The 27466-nt window shown below is 43.1% G+C and overlaps 1 protein-coding gene and 1 long non-coding RNA gene across 2 annotated transcripts; both read right to left on the bottom strand.

Moving 5' to 3' along the window:
• Window positions 1-635: 635 nt before the first annotated feature.
• On the bottom strand, window positions 636-27427 carry LOC127926428 (BRCA1-associated ATM activator 1-like). Its single transcript, XM_052511844.1, has 13 exons — window positions 27152-27427; window positions 26771-26912; window positions 25998-26152; window positions 20007-20154; window positions 12638-12906; window positions 9891-10048; window positions 9193-9303; window positions 7560-7962; window positions 5239-5419; window positions 5077-5150; window positions 4829-4913; window positions 3184-3413; window positions 636-1331 (listed from the first exon to the last, which is right to left on the bottom strand). The coding sequence occupies exons 2-13, from the start codon at window positions 26895-26897 to the stop codon at window positions 636-638; spliced, it is 2637 nt and encodes an 878-aa protein (XP_052367804.1). The 5' UTR covers window positions 26898-26912; window positions 27152-27427.
• On the bottom strand, window positions 3623-4156 carry LOC127926435 (uncharacterized). Its single transcript, XR_008124158.1, has 3 exons — window positions 4068-4156; window positions 3841-3910; window positions 3623-3714 (listed from the first exon to the last, which is right to left on the bottom strand). It is a non-coding gene; the product is annotated as an uncharacterized LOC127926435 (long non-coding RNA).
• Window positions 27428-27466: the final 39 nt, after the last annotated feature.

The raw sequence follows: 27466 nt of genomic DNA, 5'->3' as shown, positions 1-27466 counted from the left end.
CATTGACACCCGTGGTTGAAATATCAAAACAGTATCTTTATTTATTTTCCTGGGAGATGATCAACTTCTCTCCCAATGGGACTCTCTCCAGTCACTCTCTCTCAACATACAACGTCAGGAAAACAATCATGACAAATTAAACTGTGTTCGTCCAAACGTGTGTCAAAACAGTATCTTTATTTATTTTCCTGGGAGATGATCAGTAACAGTCTACTATAACCTCGTCAGTGGGAGGTGTCACTACAGTCTACTAGTCAACGTCAGTGTGAGAAACAGTCTACAAATTAAGTGTGTGTCAGTAACAGTCTATAACGTCAGTGTGTGAGGTGTCAGTAACAGTCTACTATAACCTCGTCAGTGTGTGAGGTGTCAGTAACAGTCTACTATAACCTCGTCAGTGTGTGAGGTGTCTGTAGCGTTCAGAATGTCCTCCAGTAGAGAGAGGGGTGAGTTCTGGACATGGTCACTACTCTGTGATAACACACTCTGCCTCTCCTCTAGACCCAATGACCACAGCACCTCACACACCCTCGCACTACCCTCACACACACTCTTCCCCGTCGACCTATCGCAGGCTTCGGAACCAGCCCCGTCTGTCCTATCAGAATCTCTGTTCTTGTTCGGCCTATCACAACCTACTTCCCTGGACTCTTTAACCCAATCAGATCCTCTCTTCTCCTGTAACTTCCTCGTGACCTCCCGCTCCCAAACCTGACCCTCAGATCAAAAGTCACCTTGGCAACTGTTGTGTCGTCAGTTGTCATGGCACCTTTCCCTAGCGACCGGGACGGACACACCGCGTCTCGTAGTCGTAGCAACAGACTACAGGCTTTTAAAGCTACAGGTCTGTCGCAATCAAACAGGCCATTGAATAACGCTGTTATAACACCGAGCTCCACCAACCGAGACAGACCACACACTACAGATGTAGTTGGGTGTGTGTGTGTGAGGGGGGTGTGTGTGTCAGTTGGGGTGTGTGTTAGAAGGGGTGAGGGCTGGCTTGGCGTCACAGCGTAGGGATGTGTGAGGTCAGTGTGTGTTAGTAGGTTTGTCCCTCCAGAGCCACCGTAAGGGGGAGGAGTTGACCCCAGCTCTGACTCCTGGTGACCTGGTAGTGTTTCCTCCATCAGGAGCTCAACCAGCTCCAGGGTGTGAACTTTGACCTCCCAGTCCAGATCAGTGCTGCCCAGCGATAGGACAGAACACAGCGAGGAGGAGGAAGATGATGGGTGTGTCTTTAGCCAGCTGATGAAGAACTGGACCACAGCACGTCTGGGGAAGCCCTCTGAATCCTGAGACAGGATGTCTAGTAACTGACCCAGGATCTGTTCCTGAAGAGAACACACAGAGTAACAACAGTTAACTGTATAACAGTAACAACAGTTAACTGACCCAGGGTCTGCTCCTAGAGAGAACACACACAGTAACACCAGTTAACTGACCCAGGGTCTGCTCCTAGAGAGAACACACACAGTAACACCAGTTAACTGACCCAGGGTCTGCTCCTAGAGAGAACACACACAGTAACACCAGTTAACTGTATAACAGTAACACCAGTTAACTGTATAACAGTAACACCAGTTAACTGTATAACAGTAACACCAGTTAACTGACCCAGGATCTGTTCCTGAAGAGAACACACACAGAGTAACAACAGTTAACTGACCCAGGGTCTGCTCCTGGAGAGAACACACACAGTAACACCAGTTAACTGACCCAGGATCTGCTCCTAGAGAGAACACTGCTCCTAGAGAGAACACAGTTAACTGACCCAGGGTCTGCTCCTAGAGAGAACACACACAGTAACACCAGTTAACTGACCCAGGATCTGCTCCTAGAGAGAACACACACAGTAACACCAGTTAACTGACCCAGGATCTGCTCCTAGAGAGAACACACACAGTAACACCAGTTAACTGACCCAGGGTCTGCTCCTAGAACTGAGAACACACACAGTAACACCAGTTAACTGACCCAGGATCTGCTCCTAGAGAGAACACACACAGTAACACCAGTTAACTGACCCAGGGTCTGCTCCTAGAGAGAACACACACAGTAACACCAGTTAACTGACCCAGGATCTGCTCCTAGAGAGAACACACAGAGTAACACCAGTTAACTGAGGATCTGCTCCTAGAGAGAACACACACAGTAACACCAGTTAACTGATAACAGTAACCAGGGGGTCTGCTCCTAGAGAGAACACACAGTAACACCAGTTAACTGACCCAGGATCTGCTCCTAGAGAGAACACACACAGTAACACCAGTTAACTGTATAACAGTAACACCAGTTAACTGACCCAGGGTCTGCTCCTAGAGAGAACACACACAGTAACACCAGTTAACTGACCCAGGATCTGCTCCTAGAGAGAACACACACAGTAACACCAGTTAACTGACCCAGGGTCTGCTCCTAGAGAGAACACACACAGAGTAACACCAGTTAACTGACCCAGGGTCTGCTCCTAGAGAGAACACACACAGAGTAACACCAGTTAACTGACCCAGGGTCTGCTCCTAGAGAGAACACACACACAGAGTAACACCAGTTAACTGACCCAGGATCTGCTCCTAGAGAGAACACACACAGAGTAACACCAGTTAACTGTATAACTGTGTACTGAAGGCTCAGTACACAGTATACAGTGGGGCAAAAAAGTATTTAGTCAGCCACCAATTGTGCAAGTTCTCCCACTTAAAAAGATGAGAGGCCTGTAATTTTCATCATAGGTACACTTCAACTATGACAGATAAAATGAGAAAAAATTCCAGAAAATCACATAGTAGGATTTTTAATGAATTTATTTGCAAATTGTGGTGGAAAATAAGTAACACAAAGACTACAGCTGCTATTCATTTCCTTTTACTGTTTGCGATTCACTAATGATTCTTTTTGATTCGATTCACCGCGATTGAACCGGATTCCAACTACTAAAATGGCGAATCGAATCATTTGATTCGTCAAAATGTATTGTTTTAAAATATTAGAGTTTTATGAATTAAACAAATCTTCATAAAACATTTTTTTTTAAACAAAACAAAAAAGATATATATATACAAATATTCATAAAAAAAACATGTGTATATAATATTTTAAAACAATATATATATATATATATATATAAATGTGAGGCGGGGCATGTGTTATACAGTAAATGAAATGTGTAGGTCAGAGTCTCACCTGTGTCTGGTTCCCTGGCTCCCCCTGCTGGTCACTGAGTGGTAGTGTCCTGGCCAGGGCAGAGATGGCACTAGCCCTCACATAGCTCTCCTGATCACACAGCGCCTCCAGCAGGATAGGAGTGACGGTGCAGCTTAACGCCTCACACAGCTGGCCGAGGAACTCCAGAGTGGAGTCTCGAACCTCCCAACGCACGTCACACACACGCTTCTTTAGCACGGGCAGGAGGTCTGTTACGACACACACACACACACACACACACACACACACACACACACACACACACACACACACACACACACACACACACACACACACACACACACACACACACACACACACACACAGATATATTGATGTTGACTCCTGAACCTTCAGTGACCAGATATATTGACTCCCTGTACCTTCAGTGACCAGATATATTGACTCCGGTACCTTCAGTGACCAGATATATTGACTCCCTGTACCTTCAGTGACCAGATATATTGACTCCCTGAACCTTCAGTGACCAGATATATTGACTCCCTGAACCTTCAGTGACCAGATATATTGACTCCTGAACCTTCAGTGACCAGATATATTGACTCCCTGTACCTTCAGTGACCAGATATATTGACTCCCTGAACCTTCAGTGACCAGATATATTGACTCCTGAACCTTCAGTGACCAGATATATTGACTCCCTGTACCTTCAGTAACCAGATATATTGATGTTGACTCCCTGAACCTTCAGTGACCAGATATATTGACTCCTGAACCTTCAGTGACCAGATATATTGACTCCCTGAACCTTCAGTGACCAGATATATTGACTCCTGTACCTTCAGTGACCAGATATATTGACTCCTGAACCTTCAGTGACCAGATATATTGACTCCCTGTACCTTCAGTGACCAGATATATTGACTCCCTGAACCTTCAGTGACCAGATATATTGACTCCCTGAACCTTCAGTGACCAGATATATTGACTCCCTGTACCTTCAGTGACCAGATATTCAGTGACCAGATATATTGACTCCCTGAACCTTCAGTGACCAGATATATTGACTCCTGAACCTTCAGTGACCAGATATATTGACTCCTGAACCTTCAGTGACCAGATATATTGACTCCCTGAACCTTCAGTGACCAGATATATTGACTCCCTGAACCTTCAGTGACCAGATATATTGACTCCCTGAACCTTCAGTGACCAGATATATTGACTCCTGTACCTTCAGTGACCAGATATATTGACTCCCTGAACCTTCAGTGACCAGATATATTGACTCCCTGTACCTTCAGTGACCAGATATATTGACTCCTGAACCTTCAGTGACCAGATATATTGACTCCCTGAACCTTCAGTGACCAGATATATTGACTCCCTGAACCTTCAGTGACCAGATATATTGACTCCCTGTACCTCCAGTGACCAGATATATTGATGTTGACTCCCTGAACCTTCAGTGACCAGATATATTGATGTTGACTCCCTGAACCTTCAGTGACCAGATATATTGATGTTGACTCCCTGTACCTTCAGTGACCAGATATATTGATGTTGACTCCCTGAACCTTCAGTGACCAGATATATTGATGTTTGATTGGTTCTCTGTACCTTCAGTGACCAGATATATTGATGTTTGATTGGCTCTCTGTACCTTCAGTGACCAGATCAGCCAGTGAGTGAGGCTCTGCAGACACACGAAGCCACCTCAACATGGCCTGGTAGTTCTTCTGGAGCACCTGAACACAGGAGACAGAAGGAACACACACACACCCACACACACATACACATACACATACACACACACACAGTGGTCATTAATCCACTAGGAAACTAGGAGACAGGAGAGAAACCAAACTGAGTTAGATGTTGTGTGTTGGGTGTTTGTAAGGTGTGTCTCACGGTGGGGTCTGAGTCAGGGTTCTGTAGGTTCTGCACTAGAACATGGAACACTTCCGCCACCCGTTCCACAGCTCCTAAAATAACAACGCTTTTTAAAAATTCATTTGGTTCGCTTAAACATGATTGTATTCCTGAACACGCTCCCAGAGTCTAGATTCTCACCAGGGCAGGTGCTAAGGCTAGCCAGGGAGTCTAGGCAACACCTCTGGACCTTGCTGCAGCCAATCAGGTTGGTGGATGCTTTGCTACAGCCAATAGCAGCCTTGCTCTCGGGTGAGGGGGAGTGGCCGTTACAGATCCTCAGGAGTGACACCACAGCAAGGATGACGGAGGCAGATGAATCCTGAGAGAGAGAGAGAGAGAGAGAGAGAGAGAGAGAGAGAGAGAGAGAGAGAGAGAGAGAGAGAGAGAGAGAGAGAGAGAGAGAGAGAGAGAGAGAGAGAGAGAGAGAGAGAGAGAGAGAGAGAGAGAGAGAGAGAGAGAGAGAGAGAGAGAGAGAGAGAGAGAGAGAGAGAGAGAGAGAGAGAGAGAGAGAGAGAGAGAGAGACAGAGAAGAGAGAGAGAGAGAGAGAGGAGAGAGAGAAGAGAGAGAGAGAAGAGAGAGAGAGAGAGAGAGAGAGAGAGAGAGAGAGAGAGAGAGAGAGAGAGAGAGAGAGAGAGAGAGAGAGAGAGAGAGAGAGAGAGAGAGAGAGAAATAGAGAGAGAAATAGAGAAAGATTGAAAGAATTAACAAAAAAACAGAGCCAACTAGAATGCTATTTGGCCCTACACAGAGAGTACACAGCGGCAGAATACCTGACCACTGTGACTGACCCAAAATTAAGGAAAGCTTTGACTATGTTCAGACTCAGTGAGCATAGCCTTGCTATTGAGAAAGGCCGCCGTAGGCAGACATGGCTCTCAAGAGAAGACAGGCTATGTGCTCACTGCTCACAAAATGAGGTGGAAACTGAGCTGCACTTCCTAACCTCCTGCCCAATGTATTACCATATTAGAGAGACATATTTCCCTCGGATTACACAGATCCACAAAGAATTCAAAAACAAATCCCATTTTTAAAAACTCCCATATCTACTGGGTGAAATTCCACAGTGTGCATCACAGCAGCAAGATTTGTGACCTGTTGCCACGAGAAAAGGGCAACCAGTGAAGAACAAAGACCATTGTAAATACAACCCATATTTATGCTTATTTATTTTATCATCTTGTGTCCTCTACTATTTGTACATTGTTAAAACACTGTATATATATATAATATGACATTTGTAATGTCTTTATTGTTTTGAAACTTCTGTATGTGTAATGTTTACTGTTAATATTTATTGTTTATTTCACTTTATATATTCACTTTATATATTATCTACCTCACTTGCTTTGGCAATGTTAACACATGTTTCCCATGCCAATAAAGCCCTTGAATTGAATTGAATTGACAGAGATTGAAGGACCATATGAAAAAGAGGGGGATTTGTCCAGCCGCCCCCAAATTCAGGTAGTGACAATAGTAAATCCCTCTACTGCTATGGGATATGCTATCCGTCTCTAAGGGCCATGACAAACACACAAGAGTAGTGGAGAAGGACAGTCTCTTACCATGTCTGTTACGATAGACTCTTACCATGTCTGTTACGATAGACTCTTACCATGTCTGTTATGATAGACTCTTACCATGTCTGTTACGATAGACTCTTACCATCTGTTATGATAGACTCTTACCATGTCTGTTATGATAGACTCTTACCATGTCTGTTATGATAGACTCTTACCATGTCTGTTACGATAGACTCTTACCATGTCTGTTATGATAGACTCTTACCATGTCTGTTATGGTAGACTCTTACCATGTCTGTTATGGTAGACTCTTACCATGTCTGTTATGATAGACTCTTACCATGTCTGTTACGATAGACTCTTACCATGTCTGTTACGATAGACTCTTACCATGTCTGTTACGATAGACTCTTACCATGTCTGTTACGATAGACTCTTACCATGTCTGTTACGATAGACTCTTACCATGTCTGTTACGATAGACTCTTACCATGTCTGTTACGATAGACTCTTACCATGTCTGTTATGATAGACTCTTACCATGTCTGTTATGATAGACTCTTACCATGTCTGTTATGATAGACTCTTACCATGTCTGTTATGATAGACTCTTACCATGTCCGTTACGATACTCTTACCATGTCTGTTATGATAGACTCTTACCATGTCTGTTACGATACTCTTACCATGTCTGTTATGATAGACTCTTACCATGTCTGTTATGATAGACTCTTACCATGTCTGTTACGATACTCTTACCATGTCTGTTACGATACTCTTACCATGTCTGTTATGATAGACTCTTACCATGTCTGTTATGATAGACTCTTACCATGTCTGTTATGATAGACTCTTACCATGTCTGTTACGATAGACTCTTACCATGTCTGTTACGATAGACTCTTACCATGTCTGTTATGATAGACTCTTACCATGTCTGTTATGTAGGGAGCGCTGGACACGGAGACGCAGAGCAGAGAGACACAGGAGGGTTTGTGGTTGAGATGATGCAGCAGGAGAGAGAGAGAGCTACGACCCTCCGTCTGTCTGTCCTGGTCAGTCTGTCTGTTATCGGTCTGTTGATCAGTCTGTCTGTTATCGGTCTGTTGACCAGTGTGTCTGTGGTCAGTCTGTTGATCAGTGTGTCTGTGGTCTTCATCAGTCTGTCTGTGGTCTTCATCAGTGTGTCTGTGGTCTGTCTGTTGATCGGTGTGTCTGTGGTCAGTCTGTTCATCAGTGTGTCTGTCATTGGGCCAGTCCAGCAGAGTTACTCCAGTAACCATCTGTAGAGGTCCCAGCAGAACAGCTACGATCTTCTGTCTGAGGCCTGGAGGACTGAAACAATACCCAGTTAGTCAGTCAGCTACGACCTTCTATCTGAGGACTGAAACAATACCCAGTTAGTCAATCAGCTACGACCTTCTATCTGAGGACTGAAACAATACCCAGTTAGTCAATCAGCTACGACCTTCTATCTGAGGACTGAAACAATACCCAGTTAGTCAATCAGCTACGACCTTCTATCTGAGGACTGAAACAATACCCAGTTAGTCAGTCAGCTACGACCTTCTATCTGAGGACTGAAACAATACCCAGTTAGTCAATCAGCTACGACCTTCTATCTGAGGACTGAAACAATACCCAGTTAGTCAGTCAGCTACGACCTTCTATCTGAGGACTGAAACAATACCCAGTTAGTCAATCAGCTACGACCTTCTATCTGAGGCCTGGAGGACTGAAACAATACCCAGTTAGTCAGTCAGCTACGACCACGCTGTGTCTGTGGTCGTGTCTGTGTGTCTGTGGTCGTGTCAGTGGTCGTGTCAGTGTGTCTGTGGTCGTGTCTGTGTGTCTGTGGTCGTAGCTGTGTGTCTGTGGTCGTAGCTGTGTGTCTGTGGTCGTAGCTGTGTGTCTGTGGTCATGTCAGTGGTCGTGTCTGTGTGTCTGTGGTCGTGTCTCTGTGGCTGTGGTCGTGTCTGTGTGTCTGTGGTCGTAGCTGTGGTCGTGTCTGTGTGTCAGTGGTCGTGTCTCTGTGGCTGTGGTCGTGTCTCTGTGGCTGTGGTCGTAGCTGTGTGTCTGTGGTCGTAGCTGTGTGTCTGTGGTCGTAGCTGTGTGTCTGTGGTCGTAGCTGTGTGTCTGTGGTCGTAGCTGTGTGTCTGTGGTCGTAGCTGTGGTCGTGTCTGTGTGTCAGTGGTCGTGTCTCTGTGGCTGTGGTCGTGTCTCTGTGGCTGTGGTCGTAGCTGTGTGTCTGTGGTCGTAGCTGCGTGTCTGTGGTCGTAGCTGTGTGTCTGTGGTCGTAGCTGTGTGTCTGTGGTCGTAGCTGTGGTCGTGTCTGTGTGTCAGTGGTCGTGTCTCTGTGGCTGTGGTCGTGTCTCTGTGGCTGTGGTCGTAGCTGTGTGTCTGTGGTCGTAGCTGTGTGTCTGTGGTCGTAGCTGTGTGTCTGTGGTCGTAGCTGTGTGTCTGTGGTCGTAGCTGTGTGTCTGTGGTCGTAGCTGTGTGTCTGTGGTCGTAGCTGTGGTCGTGTCTGTGTGTCTGTGGTCGTGTCTGTGGTCGTGTGTCTGTTACCAGGTCTCCGGATGGAGGGTGGCGGCGGCACACAGAGCAGCGTCAGAGGGATTCTGGGAGTTCAACATGGACGCCATCAGAGAGACGAGTCTGGAGTCACACGGACCGGACCTGCAAAATCAAAACTTGACCATCTTATTGAACAATCTGACGTTACATGTTCATATTACAAGGTGTGTGTAGTCAGTGTGTGTGTAGTCAGTGTGTGTAGTCAGTGTGTGTAGTCAGTGTGTGTGTGTGTGTGTGTGTGTGTGTGTGTGTGTGTGTGTGTGTGTGTGTGTGTGTCTGTAGTCAGTGTGTGTGTGTGTGTGTGTGTGTGTGTGTGTGTGTGTGTGTGTGTGTGTGTGTGTCTGTAGTCAGTGTGTGTGTGTGTGTGTGTGTGTGTGTAGTCAGTGTGTGTGTGTGTGTGTGTGTGTGTGTGTGTGTGTGTGTGTGTGTGTGTAGTCAGTGTGTGTGTGTGTGTGTGTAGTCAGTGTGTGTGTGTGTGTAGTCAGTGTGTGTGTGTGTGTAGGACTGAGTGAGGACAGAGAGAAGGAGACTAATCTTACTGGACAAGTCCATGTAGTCCCTCCCCCGTTTCAGTGATTTTTTAAAACTAAATAAACAGCACGTTGTCGTAGCAACCTGGTTACCTTGGAAACACAAGCGATGTTCAGAATCAACCCAGCACCATAATGCGGTGCGATCACCAAACACACCTGTATGTAGCCAGCAGGACGTCCATTAGAGGCTGAGCCACTGCTCCTTCTCGGACCAACCCCTCCAGAGACCTCAGGACTCGCCTGATCACCGAGCCCCGCAGAGGAGCCTCCAGCTCGGGGAGAGTCAGGGCCAGCAGCCTCAGCCCCTGGAGCACCTGGTCACACGTCATAACAAGAGAAGACCATTATAAAAACACCTTCAGAAACACATCATTGTTAAAAGGTTCGCAGCGTGAAAACCTGTTGTTATTCTCATAACTCTATATATATATATATATATGAGATCCCGCAGTGCTAGAGGCCTTAGGTCCTCGCGAGCGGGGCAGCGGTCTAAGGCAATGATCCCGCAGTGCTAGAGGCCTTAGGTCCTCGCGAGCGGGGCAGCGGTCTAAGGCAATGATCCCGCAGTGCTAGAGGCCTTAGGTCCTCGCGAGCGGGGCAGCGGTCTAAGGCAATGATCCCGCAGTGCTAGAGGCCTTAGGTCCTCGCGAGCGGCGTAGCGGTCTAAGGCAATGCATCCGCAGATGCATCACTACAGATCCGGGTTCGATCCCGGGCTGTGTCGCAGCCGGCCGCGACAGGGAGTCTCACGAGGCAGCGCACAATCGGCCCAGCGTCGTCCAGGTTAGGGGAGGACTTGGCCGGCCGGGAGCCAACTGTATATAACAACATGTCCACATTTATCTATACGCCAACAGTGAGCAACAACACCTAATTTATCATAACTATTAGATAACAAATAATAATTGCTAAATTGCCTCGTATATTGGAGGACTCACTAAACACTAAACAGAGAACATCCCATGTCATCTACTGCCTCTGATCTGGAGGACTCACTAAACAGAGAACATCCCTGATCATCTACTGCCTCTGATCTGGAGGACTCACTAAACACTAAATAGAGAACATCCCTGGTCATCTACTGCGTCTGATCTGGAGGACTCACTAAACACTAAACAGAGAACATCCCTGGTCATCTACTGCCTCTGATCTGGAGGACTCACTAAACACTAAACAGAGAACATCCCTGGTCATCTACTGCCTCTGATCTGGAGGACTCACTAAACACTAAACAGAGAACATCCCTGGTCATCCCTACTGCCTCTGATCTGGAGGACTCACTAAACACTAAACAGAGAACATCCCTGGTCGTCCCTACTGCCTCTGATCTGGAGGACTCACTAAACAGAGAACATCCCTGGTCGTCCCTACTGCCTCTGATCTGGAGGACTCACTAAACAGAGAACATCCCTGGTCATCCCTACTGCCTCTGATCTGGAGGACTCACTAAACAGAGAACATCCCTGGTCGTCCCTACTGCCTCTGATCTGGAGGACTCACTAAACAGAGAAACGCGGATAAACGTGGATGAACATGGTATTGCCTTCACTGATTGCACATAAAGGAAGGTAGTTCCTACATGATACTTCCTTTGTTATCCAACTGATCTTGTGTCAAATCAAATCAAATCAAATTTATTTATATAGCCCTTCGTACATCAGCTGATATCTCAAAGTGCTGTACAGAAACCCAGCCTAAAACCCCAAACAGCAAACAATGCAGGTGTAAAAGCACGGTGGCTAGGAAAAACTCCCTAGAAAGGCCAAAACCTAGGAAGAAACCTAGAGAGGAACCGGGCTATGTGGGGTGGCCAGTCCTCTTCTGGCTGTGCCGGTAGAGATTATAACAGAACATGACCAAGATGTTCAAATGTTCATAAATGACCAGCATGGTCGAATAATAATAAGGCAGAACAGTTGAAACTGGAGCAGCAGCACAGTCAGGTGGACTGGGGACAGCAAGGAGCCTTCATGTCAGGTAGTCCTGGGGCACGGTCCTAGGGCTCAGGTCAGTTGAAACTGGAGCAGGAGCATGGCCAGGTGGACTGGGGACAGCAAGGAGTCCTCATGTCAGGTAGTCCTGGGACATGGTCCTAGGGCTCAGGTCCTCCGAGAGAGAGAAAGAAAGAGAGAAGGAGAGAATTAGAGAACGCACACTTAGATTCACACAGGACACCGAATAGGACAGGAGAAGTACTCCAGATATAACAAACTGACCCTAGCCCCCGACACATAAACTACTGCAGCATAAATACTGGAGGCTGAGACAGGAGGGGTCAGGAGACACTGTGGCCCCATCCGAGGACACCCCGGACAGGGCCAAACAGGAAGGATATAACCCCACCCACTTTGCCAAAGCACATCCCCCACACCACTAGAGGGATATCTTCAACCACCAACTTACCATCCTGAGACAAGGCCGAGTATAGCCCACAAAGATCTCCGCCACGGTACAACCCAAGGGGGGGGCAACCCAGACAGGCCGACCACAACAGTGAATCAACCCACCCAGGTGACGCACCCCCCAGGGACGGCACGAGAGAGCCCCAGCAAGCCAGTGACTCAGCCCCGTAACAGGGTTAGAGGCAGAGAATCCCAGTGGAAAGAGGGGAACCGGCCAGGCAGAGACAGCAAGGGCGGTTCGTTGCTCCAGAGCCTTTCCGTTCACCTTCCCACTCCTGGGCCAGACTACACTCAATCATATGACCCACTGAAGAGATGTCCTTTCTGTCATCCTGTGAACCCCGTTCATTGCTGCTTGCAGCTATAATTATCTGTCTTCAACCACTTCTTCTCCTCCCCTCCCCTCCTTTCCTTTCCCTCCCATCTCCTCTAGGGGCACCGCTGTAAAAAGAAAAAAATTATATATATATATATAATATATTCTCAATCAACCAATCGTACCTGGGTGTGGCTGTCTGACTCCAGAGAGCTCTCCAGGTGCTTCAAGATCTCCATGGTGATGGAACACCCGCTTCCTGGACTTGTCTCCATGGTTACGTCCAATTCTACCTCTTCCTTATTGGGTGGAACAGTGAGGCCATTCCCCTGGGTTGTGTGTGAGGTTGTAGCCGGCTGGTGGAAGGTTAGGAGGCGGGCCAGGAGGTGATTTGCGGCCGAGGCGACGAATAGGCTGGGGTCAGTCTGTAGCTGGAGGAGGGGTTTGGTCAGGCCTGAGGAGATACAATCAAATACATTTGCTTCGTAAAACAACAGGTGTAGACTAACAGTGAAATGCTTTCTTATACGGGCCCTTCCCAACAATGAGGAGAGAAAGACAATAGAGAAATAATAGATAAACACAACATGTAATAATAAATACACAACAACAACATGGCTGAGAGTACCAGTACTGAGTTGATGTGTAGGGGTACAAGGTAATAACATGGCTGTATACACAGAGTACCAGTACTGAGTTGATGTATAGGGGTACTAGGTAATAACATGGCTGAGAGTACCAGTACTGAGTTGATGTGTAGGGGTACTAGGTAATAACATGGCTGTTTACACAGAGTACCAGTACTGAGTTGATGTGTAGGGGTACTAGGTAATAACATGGCTGTTTACACAGAGTACCAGTACTGAGTTGATGTGTAGGGGTACAAGGTAATAACATGGCTGTATACACAGAGTACCAGTACTGAGTTGATGTGTAGGGGTACTAGGTAATAACATGGCTGTATACACAGAGTACCAGTACTGAGTTGATGTGTAGGGGTACTAGGTAATAACATGGCTGTATACACAGAGTACCAGTACTGAGTTGATGTGTAGGGGTACTAGGTAATAACATGGCTGTTTACACAGAGTACCAGTACTGAGTTGATGTGTAGGGGTACTAGGTAATAACATGGCTGTATACACAGAGTACCAGTACTGAGTTGATGTGTAGGGGTACTAGGTAATAACATGGCTGTATACACAGAGTACCAGTACTGAGTTGATGTGTAGGGGTACTAGGTAATAACATGGCTGTATACACAGAGTACCAGTACTGAGTTGATGTGTAGGGGTACTAGGTAATAACATGGCTGTATACACAGAGTACCAGTACTGAGTTGATGTGTAGGGGTACTAGGTAATAACATGGCTGTATACACAGAGTACCAGTACTGAGTTGATGTGTAGGGGTAATAGGTAATAACATGGCTGTATACACAGAGTACCAGTACTGAGTTGATGTGTAGGGGTACTAGGTAATAACATGGCTGTATACACAGAGTACCAGTACTGAGTTGATGTGTAGTGGTAATAGGTAATAACATGGCTGTATACACAGAGTACCAGTACTGAGTTGATGTGTAGGGGTACTAGGTAATAACATGGCTGTATACACAGAGTACCAGTACTGAGTTGATGTGTAGGGGTACTAGGTAATAACATGGCTGTATACACAGAGTACCAGTACTGAGTTGATGTGTAGGGGTACTAGGTAATAACATGGCTGTATACACAGAGTACCAGTACTGAGTTGATGTGTAGGGGTACTAGGTAATAACATGGCTGTTTACACAGAGTACCAGTACTGAGTTGATGTGTAGGGGTACTAGGTAATAACATGGCTGTATACACAGAGTACCAGTACTGAGTTGATGTGTAGGGGTACTAGGTAATAACATGGCTGTATACACAGAGTACCAGTACTGAGTTGATGTGTAGGGGTACTAGGTAATAACATGGCTGTATACACAGAGTACCAGTACTGAGTTGATGTGTAGGGGTACTAGGTAATAACATGGCTGTTTACACAGAGTACCAGTACTGAGTTGATGTGTAGGGGTACTAGGTAATAACATGGCTGTATACACAGAGTACCAGTACTGAGTTGATGTGTAGGGGTACTAGGTAATAACATGGCTGTATACACAGAGTACCAGTACTGAGTTGATGTGTAGGGGTACTAGGTAATAACATGGCTGTATACACAGAGTACCAGTACTGAGTTGATGTGTAGGGGTACTAGGTAATAACATGGCTGTATACAGAGTACCAGTACTGAGTTGATGTGTAGGGGTACTAGGTAATAACATGGCTGTATACACAGAGTACCAGTACTGAGTTGATGTGTAGGGGTACTAGGTAATAACATGGCTGTTTACACAGAGTACCAGTACTGAGTTGATGTGTAGGGGTACTAGGTAATAACATGGCTGTATACACAGAGTACCAGTACTGAGTTGATGTGTCGGGGTACTAGGTAATAACATGACTGTATACACAGAGTACCAGTACTGAGTTGATGTGTAGGGGTACTAGGTAATAACATGGCTGTTTACACAGAGTACCAGTACTGAGTTGATGTGTAGGGGTACTAGGTAATAACATGGCTGTATACACAGAGTACCAGTACTGAGTTGATGTGTAGGGGTACTAGGTAATAACATGGCTGTTTACACAGAGTACCAGTACTGAGTTGATGTGTAGGGGTACTAGGTAATAACATGGCTGTTTACACAGAGTACCAGTACTGAGTTGATGTGTAGGGGTAATAGGTAATAACATGGCTGTTTACACAGAGTACCAGTACTGAGTTGATGTGTAGGGGTACTAGGTAATAACATGGCTGTATACACAGAGTACCAGTACTGAGTTGATGTGTAGGGGTACTAGGTAATAACATGGCTGTATACACAGAGTACCAGTACTGAGTTGATGTGTAGGGGTACTAGGTAATAACATGGCTGTTTACACAGAGTACCAGTACTGAGTTGATGTGTAGGGGTACTAGGTAATAACATGGCTGTATACACAGAGTACGAGTACTGAGTTGATGTGTAGGGGTAATAGGTAATAACATGGATGTTTACACAGAGTACCAGTACTGAGTTGATGTGTAGGGGTACTAGGTAATAACATGGCTGTTTACAAGGATACACAGAGTACCAGTACTGAGTTGATGTGTTGGGGTACGAGGTAATAACATGGCTGTATACACAGAGTACCAGTACAGAGTTGATGTGTAGGGGTACTAAGTAATAACATGGCTGTATACACAGAGTACCAGTACTGAGTTGATGTGTAGGGGTACTAGGTAATAACATGGCTGTTTACAAGGATACACAGAGTACCAGTACTGAGTTGATGTGTTGGGGTACGAGGTAATAACATGGCTGTATACACAGAGTACCAGTACAGAGTTGATGTGTAGGGGTACTAAGTAATAACATGGCTGTATACACAGAGTACCAGTACTGAGTTGATGTGTAGGGGTACTAGGTAATAACATGACTGTATACACAGAGTACCAGTACTGAGTTGATGTGTAGGGGTACTAGGGTTAGGGTTAGGGTTAGACTACCTGGCCAGTTTAGATAGATAACTGACTACCTGACCAGTTTAGATAGCTGGCTAGACTACCTGACCAGTTTAGATAGCTGGCTAGACTACCTGACCAGTTTAGATAGCTGGCTAGACTACCTGACCAGTTTAGATAGCTGGCTAGACTACCTGACCAGTTTAGATAGCTGGCTAGACTAACTGACCAGTTTAGATAGCTGACTAGACTACCTGACTAGTTTAGATAGCTGACTAGACTACCTGACCAGTTTAGATAGCTGGCTAGACTACCTGACCAGTTTAGATAGCTGACTAGACTAACTGACTAGATTAGATAGTTGGCTAGACTAACTGACTAGTTTAGATAGCTGACTAGACTACCTGACTAGTTTAGATAGCGGACTAGACTACCTGACCAGTTTAGATAGCTGACTAGACTACCTGACCAGTTTAGATAGCTAGCTAGACTACCTGACCAGTTTAGATAGCTGGCTAGACTACCTGACCAGTTTAGATAGCTGGCTAGACTACCTGACCAGTTTAGATAGCTGGCTAGACTACCTGACTAGTTTAGATAGCTGTCTAGACTACCTGACCAGTTTAGATAGCTAACTGACCAGTTTAGATAGCTGTCTAGACTACCTGACCAGTTTAGATAGCTAACTGACCAGTTTAGATAGCTGTCTAGACTACCTGACCGGTTTAGATAGCTAACTGACCAGTTTAGATAGCTGGCTAGACTACCTGACTAGTTTAGATAGCTAACTGACCAGTTTAGATAGCTGTCTAGACTACCTGACCAGTTTAGATAGCTAACTGACTAGTTTAGATAGCTGGCTAGACTACCTGACTAGTTTAGATAGCTGACTAGACTACCTGACTAGTTTAGATAGCTGTCTAGACTACCTGACCAGTTTAGATAGCTAACTGACTAGTTTAGATAGCTGGCTAGACTACCTGACTAGTTTAGATAGCTGACTAGACTACCTGACTAGTTTAGATAGCTGGCTAGACTACCTGACTAGTTTAGATAGCTGGCTAGACTACCTGACTAGTTTAGATAGCTGACTAGACTAACTCACCAATCTAAATAGTGTTGGCTGACATGTCTAATTGAGTGGCTGACACAACAAGCGAATAACAACTGCTGACGCAGAGTCTACCGTGTTTATTCTACTATTCTAATTGTCAACAGTATGTGTATTCTACTATTCTAATTGTCAACAGTATGTGTATTCTACTATTCTAATTGTCAACAGTATGTTTATTCTACTATTCTAATTCTCAACAGTATGTTTATTCTACTATTCTAATTGTCAACAGTATGTGTATTATTCTATTATTCTAATTGTCAACAGTATGTGTATTCTACTATTCTAATTGTCAACAGTATGTGTATTCTACTATTCTAATTGTCAACAGTATGTTTATTCTACTATTCTAATTGTCAACAGTATGTGTATTCTACTATTCTAATTCTCAACAGTATGTGTATTCTACTATTCTAATTCTCAACAGTATGTGTATTCTATTATTCTAATTCTCAACAGTATGTGTATTCTACTATTCTAATTCCCAACAGTATGTGTAGTCTACTATTCTAATTCCCAACAGTATGTGTAGTCTACTATTCTAATTCTCAACAGTATGTGTATTCTACTATTCTAAATCTCAACAGTATGTGTATTCTACTATTCTAAATCTCAACAGTATGTGTATTCTACTATTCTAAATATCAACAGTATGTGTATTCTACTATTCTAATTCTCAACAGTATGTGTATTCTACTATTCTAATTCTCAACACTATTCTAATTAACAGTATGTGTATTCTACTATTCTAATTCTCAACAGTATGTGTATTCTATTATTCTAATTCTCAACAGTATGTGTATTCTACTATTCTAAATCTAACAGTATGTGATTCTAATTCAGACAGTATGGTCTGGCTTTCTCAACAGTATGTATTCTACTATTCTAAATAACATGTAAATTCTATATTTAATCTCAATGTTAATTGAAAAACAGTAAAGTTGCACAATGAGAACTTGTCTCTCAAATGCATTCTTACAATTGTTGGTTAGCTACCTAGCAACAGTATATTGCTTTGCCATATTAGCAAAACACAAAAAACAAAAACAACGGAACCGACGGATGCCCACACCTGAGAACAAGATCAAATTGAACATGTAAACGAGTTTACTCTCAGATTCCCACATGACAGTTGTCTGTGCATTGTTACAGATTCCCCACGTGACAGTTCCATCGTAGCAAATTCCCAACAGTTCAAACGAACTGAAACGTCAGATTCCCCACGTGACAGTTCCTCGTCAGATTCCCCACGTGACAGTTCCTCGTCAGATTCCCCACGTGACAGTTCCTCGTCAGATTCCCCACGTGACAGTTCCTCGTCAGATTCCCCACGTGACAGTTCCTCGTCAGATTCCCCACGTGACAGTTCCTCGTCAGATTCCCCACGTGACAATTCCTCGTCAGATTCCCCACGTGACAGTTCCTCGTCAGATTCCCCACGTGACAGTTCCTCGTCAGATTCCCCACGTGACAGTTCCTCGTCAGATTCCCCACGTGACAGTTCCTCGTCAGATTCCCCACATGACAGTTCCTCGTCAGATCCCCCACATGACAGTTCCTCGTCAGATTCCCCACATGACAGTTCCTCGTCAGATTCCCCACATGACAGTTCCTCGTCATCAGTGCTATTCGACCAACCAGAACAACACACGGCATTCTGACCCTTTGAAGAGCGCTTCGTTTGTCGAGACGTTGTCAGCTAAACCGGTGGATAGAAAACTATACTTTAAGAAAGACTGCTACCGTATATAATAATAATAATATATGCCATTTAGCAGACGCTTTTATCCAAAGCGACTTACAGTCATGTTGCATACATTCTACGTATGGGTGGTCCCGGGATCGAACCCACTACCCTGGCGTTACAAGCGCCATGCTCTACCAACTGAGCTACAGAAGGACCAGAGTCAGGTGTAGTCATTATGGTAATAGGGTAGTCAATATGGTAACATCCTACTACCAGTATACTACCGTGTTGATAGAAACCCATAGAAAGGCTTCTCTAGATAGTATACTACTATAGTACTACTGTTGATAGAAACCCATAGAAAGGCTGCTCTAGATAGTATACTACTGTAGTAACCTGTAGATAGAAACTCATAGAAAGGCTGTTCTAGATAGTATACTACTATAGTACTACTGTTGATAGAAACCCATAAAGGCTGCCCTAGATAGTATACTACTATAGTACTACTGTAGATAGAAACCCATAGAAAGGCTGCCCTAGATAGTATACTACTATAGTACTACTGTTGATAGAAACCCATAGAAAGGCTGCCCTAGATAGTATACTACTATAGTACTACTGTAGATAGAAACCCATAGAAAGGCTGCCCTAGATAGTATACTACTATAGTACTACTGTTGATAGAAACCCATAGAAAGGCTGCTCTAGATAGTATACTACTATAGTACTACTGTTGATAGAAACCCATAGAAAGGCTGCTCTAGATAGTATACTACTGTAGTAACCTGTAGATAGAAACCCATAGAAAGGCTGCTCTAGATAGTATACTACTATAGTACTACTGTTGATAGAAAACCATAGAAAGGCTTCTCTAGATAGTATACTACTATAGTACTACTGTTGATAGAAAACCATAGAAAGGCTTCTCTAGATAGTATACTACTATAGTACTACTGTTGAATGAAACCCATAGAAAGTCTTCCCTAGATAGTATACTACTATACTACTACTGTTGCTTTCATGACAGCCGGGAACTCGGGAACAAAATGCATTCAAATCACGATGTCGGTGATCTTCAGGTTGGAAAGTCGAAGCTCTAGAAAGATGCCCCGAGTTACCGACTTTGGATTTGGAGTGGGATGACCAGTTCCCAGTTCTCTGTAACCGACTTGAAGTCGGAAGTCTGAGGTTTCTGAGTTGCCAACTGGGGCATACCTACCAGCCTGATCCAGGAAGTGGAAGGCCTGTGTGTGGCGCATCATGTTACTCAGGCCATGGATCCAGCCAATCCGCACGCTCGGATCCTCCCATTGGCCAGCCACCTGCCATCGCTCGCTGTCGTAGGCCACGCCCAGGATGGATCGATCCTGAGATGGGATGAAGAGATAACTAATGTCTAGGAGGTGAAGACAGTCCGACGCCCAATCACAAACGGACCCCTAAACCCTAAGCACTTGCGGAGAGGATTTGATTGGTGTAAGCAATCAGTGAAACTTCCACCTGAGACTATCCTATTACCATAATGACTATCCTATTACCATATTGACTATCCTATTACCATATTGACTATCCTATTACCATATATCCTATTACCTATTGACTACCCTATTACCATATTGACTATCCTATTACCATATTGACTATCACCCATATTGACTACCCTATTACCATATTGACTATCCTATTACCATATTTACTGGCTCCCCTATTACCACATTGACTACCCTATTACCACATTGACTATCATATTACCATATTGACTATCCTATTACCATATTGACTATCCTATTACCATATTGACTACACCTGGCTCTACCCTATTACCACATTGACTACCCTATAACCACATTGACTACCCTATTACCATATTGACTACCCTATTACCATATTGACTATCCTATTACCATAATGACTACCTACCATATTGCTCTATCCTATTACCACATTGACTACCCTATAACCACATTGACTATCCTATTACCATAGTGACTATCATATTACCATATTGACTACCCTATTACCATATTGACTATCCTATTACCATAATGACTATCCTATTACCATATTGCCTACCCTATAACCACATTGACTAGTCCTATTACCATATTGACTACCAACCATATTGACTACCCTATTACCATATTGACTATCCTATTACCATAATGACTATCCTATTACCATATTGAAACCCTATAACCACATTGACTATCCTATTACCATATTGACTACCTATTACCATATTGACTACCCTATTACCATATTGACTACACCTGGCTCTACCCTATTACCACATTGACTACCCTATTACCATATTGACTACCCTATTACCATATTGACTACCCTATTACCATAATGACTACACCTGACTCTATCCTATTACCATAATGACTACACCTGACTCTTATCCTATTACCATAATGACTACACCTGAGACTATCCTATTACCATCATGACTACACCTGACTCTATCCTATTACCATAATGACTACACCTGACTCTTATCCTATTACCATAATGACTACACCTGAGACTATCCTATTACCATAATGACTACACCTGACTCTATCCTATTACCATAATGACTACACCTGACTCTTATCCTATTACCATAATGACTACACCTGAGACTATCCTATTACCATAATGACTACACCTGACTCTATCCTATTACCATAATTGACTATCCTATTAGCATATTGACTAGTCCTATTACCATATTGACTCCTATTACCATATTGACTATCCTATAACCATATTGACTACCCTATTACCATATTGACTACCCTATTACCATATTGACCACCCTATTACCATATTGACTATCCTATTACCATAATGACTACCTGAGACCCTATTACCATAATGACTACACCTGACTCTATCCTATTACCATATTGACTACACCTGACTCTATCCTATTACCATATTGACTACCCTATTACCATATTGACTACCCTATTACCATATTGACTATCCTATTACCATAATGACTACACCTGACTCTATCCTATTACCATAATGACTACACCTGACTCTATCCTATTACCATATTGACTACACCTGACTCTATCCTATTACCATATTGACTACCCGCTTACCATATTGACTACCCTATTACCATATTGACTATCCTATTACCATAATGACTACACCTGACTCTATCCTATTACCATAATGACTACACCTGACTCTATCCTATTACCATATTGACTACACCTGAGACTATCCTATTACCATAATGACTACACCTGACTTATCCTATTACCATAATGACTACACCTGACTCTATCCTATTACCATATTGACTACACCTGAGACTATCCTATTACCATAATGACTACACCTGAGACTATCCTATTACCATATTGACTACACCTGACTCTATCCTATTACCATATCCTACACCTGACTGACTATCCTATTACCATATTGACTACACCTGACTCTATCCTATTACCATATTGACTACACCTGAGACTATCCTATTACCATAATGACTATCCTATTACCATAATGACTATCCTATTACCATATTGACTATCCTATTACCATAATGACTATCCTATTACCATATTGACTATCCTATTACCATATTGACTATCCTATTACCATATTGACTATCCTATTACCATATTGACTATCCTATTACCATATTGACTATCCTATTACCATATTGACTACACCTGACTCTATCCTATTACCACATTGACTACCCTATTACCATATTGACTATCCTATTACCATATTGACTATCCTATTACCACATTGACTATCCTATTACCACATTGACTACACCTGACTCTTATCCTATTACCATATTGACTATCCTATTACCATATTGACTACCCTATTACCATATTGACTACCCTATTACCATATTGACTATCCTATTACCATATTGACTATCCTATTACCATATTGCCTATCCTATTACCACATTGACTACCCTATTACCACATTGACTATCCTATTACCATATTGACTATCATATTACCATATTGACTACCCTATTACCATATTGACTATCCTATTACCATAATGACTATCCTATTACCATATTGCCTACCCTATAACCACATTGACTACCCTATATTACCATTACCATATTGACTACCCTATTACCATATTGACTATCCTATTACCATAATGACTATCCTATTACCATATTGACTACACCTGGCTCTACCATATTACCACATTGACTATCCTATTACCATATTGACTATCCTATTACCATATTGACTACCCTATTACCATATTGACTACCCTATTACCATATTGACTACACCTGGCTCTACCCTATTACCACATTGACTACCCTATTACCATATTGACTACCCTATTACCATATTGACTACCTATTACCATAATGACTACACCTGACTCTATCCTATTACCATAATGACTACACCTGACTCTTATCCTATTACCATAATGACTACACCTGAGACTATCCTATTACCATCATGACTACACCTGACTCTATCCTATTACCATAATGACTACACCTGACTCTTATCCTATTACCATAATGACTACACCTGAGACTATCCTATTACCATAATGACTACACCTGACTCTATCCTATTACCATAATGACTACACCTGACTCTTATCCTATTACCATAATGACTACACCTGAGACTATCCTATTACCATAATGACTACACCTGACTCTATCCTATTACCATATTGACTATCCTATTAGCATATTGACTACCCTATTACCATATTGACTATCCTATTACCATATTGACTATCCTATAACCACATTGACTACCCTATTACCACATTGACTACCCTATTACCATATTGACTATCCTATTACCATATTGACTATCCTATTACCACATTGACTACACCTGACTCTATCCTATTACCACATTGACTACACCTGACTCTTATCCTATTACCATATTGACTATCCTATTACCATATTGACTACCCTATTACCACATTGACTACCCTATTACCATATTGACTATCCTATTACCACATTGACTACACCTGACTCTTATCCTATTACCATATTGACTATCCTATTACCATATTGACTACACCTGACTCTATCCTATTACCACATTGACTATCCTATTACCATATTGACTACACCTGACTCTTATCCTATTACCATATTGACTATCCTATTACCATAATGACTACACCTGACTCTATCCTATTACCATAATGACTACACCTGACTCTATCCTATTACCATATTGACTACACCTGAGACTATCCTATTACCATAATGACTACACCTGACTCTATCCTATTACCATAATGACTACACCTGACTCTATCCTATTACCATATTGACTACACCTGAGACTATCCTATTACCATAATGACTACACCTGAGACTATCCTATTACCATATTGACTACACCTGACTCTATCCTATTACCATATGACTACACCTGACTCTATCCTATTACCATATTGACTACACCTGACTCTATCCTATTACCATATTGACTACACCTGAGACTATCCTATTACCATAATGACTACACCTGACTCTATCCTATTACCATAATGACTACACCTGACTCTATCCTATTACCATATTGACTACACCTGACTCTATCCTATTACCATATTGACTACACCTGACTCTATCCTATTACCATAATGACTACACCCATTGACTATCATATTACCATATTGACTATCCTATTACCATATTGACTACCCTATTACCATATTGACTATCCTATTAGCATATTGACTACCCTATTACCACAGTGACTATCCTATTACCATATTGACTACCCTATTACCACAGTGACTATCCTATTACCATATTGACTACCCTATTACCACAGTGACTATCCTATTACCATATTGACTACCCTATTACCACAGTGACTATCCTATTACCATATTGACTACCCTATTACCACAGTGACTACCCTATTACCATATTGACTATCCTATTAGCATATTGACTACCCTATTACCACAGTGACTATCCTATTACCATATTGACTACCCTATTACCACAGTGACTATCCTATTACCATATTGACTACCCTATTACCACAGTGACTATCCTATTACCATATTGACTATCCTATTACCATATTGACTATCCTATTACCATATTGACTATCCTATTACCATATTGACTATCCTATTACCATATTGACTATCCTATTACCATATTGACTATCCTATTACCATAATGACTATCCTATTACCATATTGACTATCCTATTACCATATTGACTATCCTATTACCATATTGACTATCCTATTACCATATTGACTATCCTATTACCATATTGACTATCCTATTACCATATTGACTATCCTATTACCATATTGACTATCCTATTACCATATTGACTATCCTATTACCATATTGACTATCCTATTACCATAATGACTATCCTATTACCATATTGACTACCCTATTACCATATTGACTACACCTATTGGGCCTGAATATGAGATTAATGTGTTTCTGTCTTCTTTATCATCCATATATATATACATATTCTTATTCCATCCCTTTAGATTTGTGTGTATTTGGTTGTTGTTGTGCATTTGTTAGATATTACTGCACGGTCAGAACTAGAAGCACAAGCATTTCGCTACAATCACATTGCTAATGCTAACCATGTGTATGTGACCAATACCATCTGCTAACCATGTGTATGTGACCAATATCATCTGCTAACCATGTGTATGTGACCATAACATCTGAACCATGTGACCAATAACATCTGCTAACCATGTGTATGTGACCAATAACATCTGCTAACCATGTGTATGTGACCAATACCATCTGCTAACCATGTGTATGTGACCAATAACATCTGATAACCATGTGTATGTGACCAATAACATCTGCTAACCATGTGTATGTGACCAATAACATCTGATAACCATGTGTATGTGACCAATAACATCTGCTAACCATGTGTATGTGACCAATACCATCTACTAACCATGTGTATGTGACCAATAACATCTGCTAACCATGTGTGTGTGACCAATAACATCTGCTAACCATGTGTATGTGACCATTAACATCTACTAACCATGTGTATGTGACCAATACCATCTGCTAACCATGTGACCAATAACATCTGCTAACCATGTGTAGGTGACCATTAACATCTGATTTGTGTGCGTTTCCTTCTACCCCTGCAATACTACCTGGATGGATTGAATATATCTATCAGTCAGTCAGTCAGTTCACCTGCAGCAGGTTGAAGCCGTGTTGGCTGGCCGCCAGCAGGCCGGAAAGCTTGAGGCTGAAGGAAAGCATGCTGGGATCTGTAGTTTTGTCCAGACACGCGGTGGATATGTAGTCCACCAGACAGGGGCAGGACTCCAACAGGGCCAGGCCATGGTCTGGAAAACATCACCACAGGTGTTATTGGGTATTATTGTTTGTGTCCCAAATGGCAACCTATTCCCACAGTGCACTGCAGTGCCTTAATGCCTGGTCAACAGTACCCAGTAGGGAATAGCAGGATGGTCATTTGTGTAGGTCATGATCGCTTAGAGCTGGTGTGGCGCAAACTTGTTTTCCTGCCCAACAGTACTGTAACACATCGTCAAATAAACCAAGTGTATAAACCTATAAATAATATAACCTTATAACCACAAGGCCAGTATTCAGTAAATTAGTAGTCTCTCATCCTCACTGTGTGTGTGAGAGATTATATAGGAAGTCTCTCACCCTCGCTGTGTGTGAGAGATTATATAGGAAGACTCTCACCCTCGCTGTGTGTGAGAGATTATATAGGAAGTCTCTCACCCTCGCTGTGTGTGAGAGATTATATAGGAAGACTCTCACCCTCGCTGTGTGTGAGAGATTATATAGGAAGTCTCTCACCCTCGCTGTGTGTGAGAGATTATATAGGAAGACTCTCACCCTCGCTGTGTGTGTGAGATTATATAGGAAGTCTCTCCTCCTTATTCTTGCTTGTGAGACCTTTCTCTGTGTGTGTGTGTGTGTCTCCTCACCCTCCTTGGTGAGACCAGTGAACCAGTCCAGCAGTTTCTCGAGGCTGGTGTCATCTGGTAGGGACTGTCTGGGGTCCGCTAGTACAGCGCACACCCGAGGCAACAACACCAGGCACTCGCTGTCCATGCTGCTTAGAGATGTCTATGGGGAAAAGCCAAGAGGGGGAATATGACTTTAGTTTAGACAGATTGTAGTTTACTAGCTCTGGTCCAGGGCGTTTAGTAAAGCGTTCATCGAGTCTAATAGTAAAGCACACTGCCGCCCTGGACCAGAGCTAGTAAAGTAAGGAACTGTATTGGCAACACGTTCGTAATCAAGTTAACCAAGTCAGCTACACAAAACAACTGAGTTGAATGACAAATGCATGATAACTACAGTACCTAGGTATATGTTGAAGATATCTGAGAAGCAAGTTAGGGACAAATTGACGGAGCTTGATCGATAGCAACCGCCTGAAAAGTATCTCGCGGGACTGAAACCGTGTTTGGTTTTACCGGAGCGTTCATGGATTCCCTCACTACGGAAAGTAAGAAGGACCAGTCAAGGTATATGTGTATAAAAAAAAAATCGATTTAAAAAGAAATTAACAGCAACTGCGCATTTTCTCCGATCTCATACAATCTGGTAAACTGAATCTAAAAGGCATCGCATCGCACTGCAGCCTATCGACACACTAACACGTGTCTGTCGCGAAA

The sequence above is a fragment of the Oncorhynchus keta genome, unplaced genomic scaffold, assembly GCF_023373465.1.
Source record: "Oncorhynchus keta strain PuntledgeMale-10-30-2019 unplaced genomic scaffold, Oket_V2 Un_contig_7562_pilon_pilon, whole genome shotgun sequence".
In the NCBI taxonomy this organism is placed as follows: Eukaryota; Metazoa; Chordata; class Actinopteri; order Salmoniformes; family Salmonidae; genus Oncorhynchus; species Oncorhynchus keta.
This window is presented reverse-complemented; position numbering and strand designations above follow the sequence as displayed.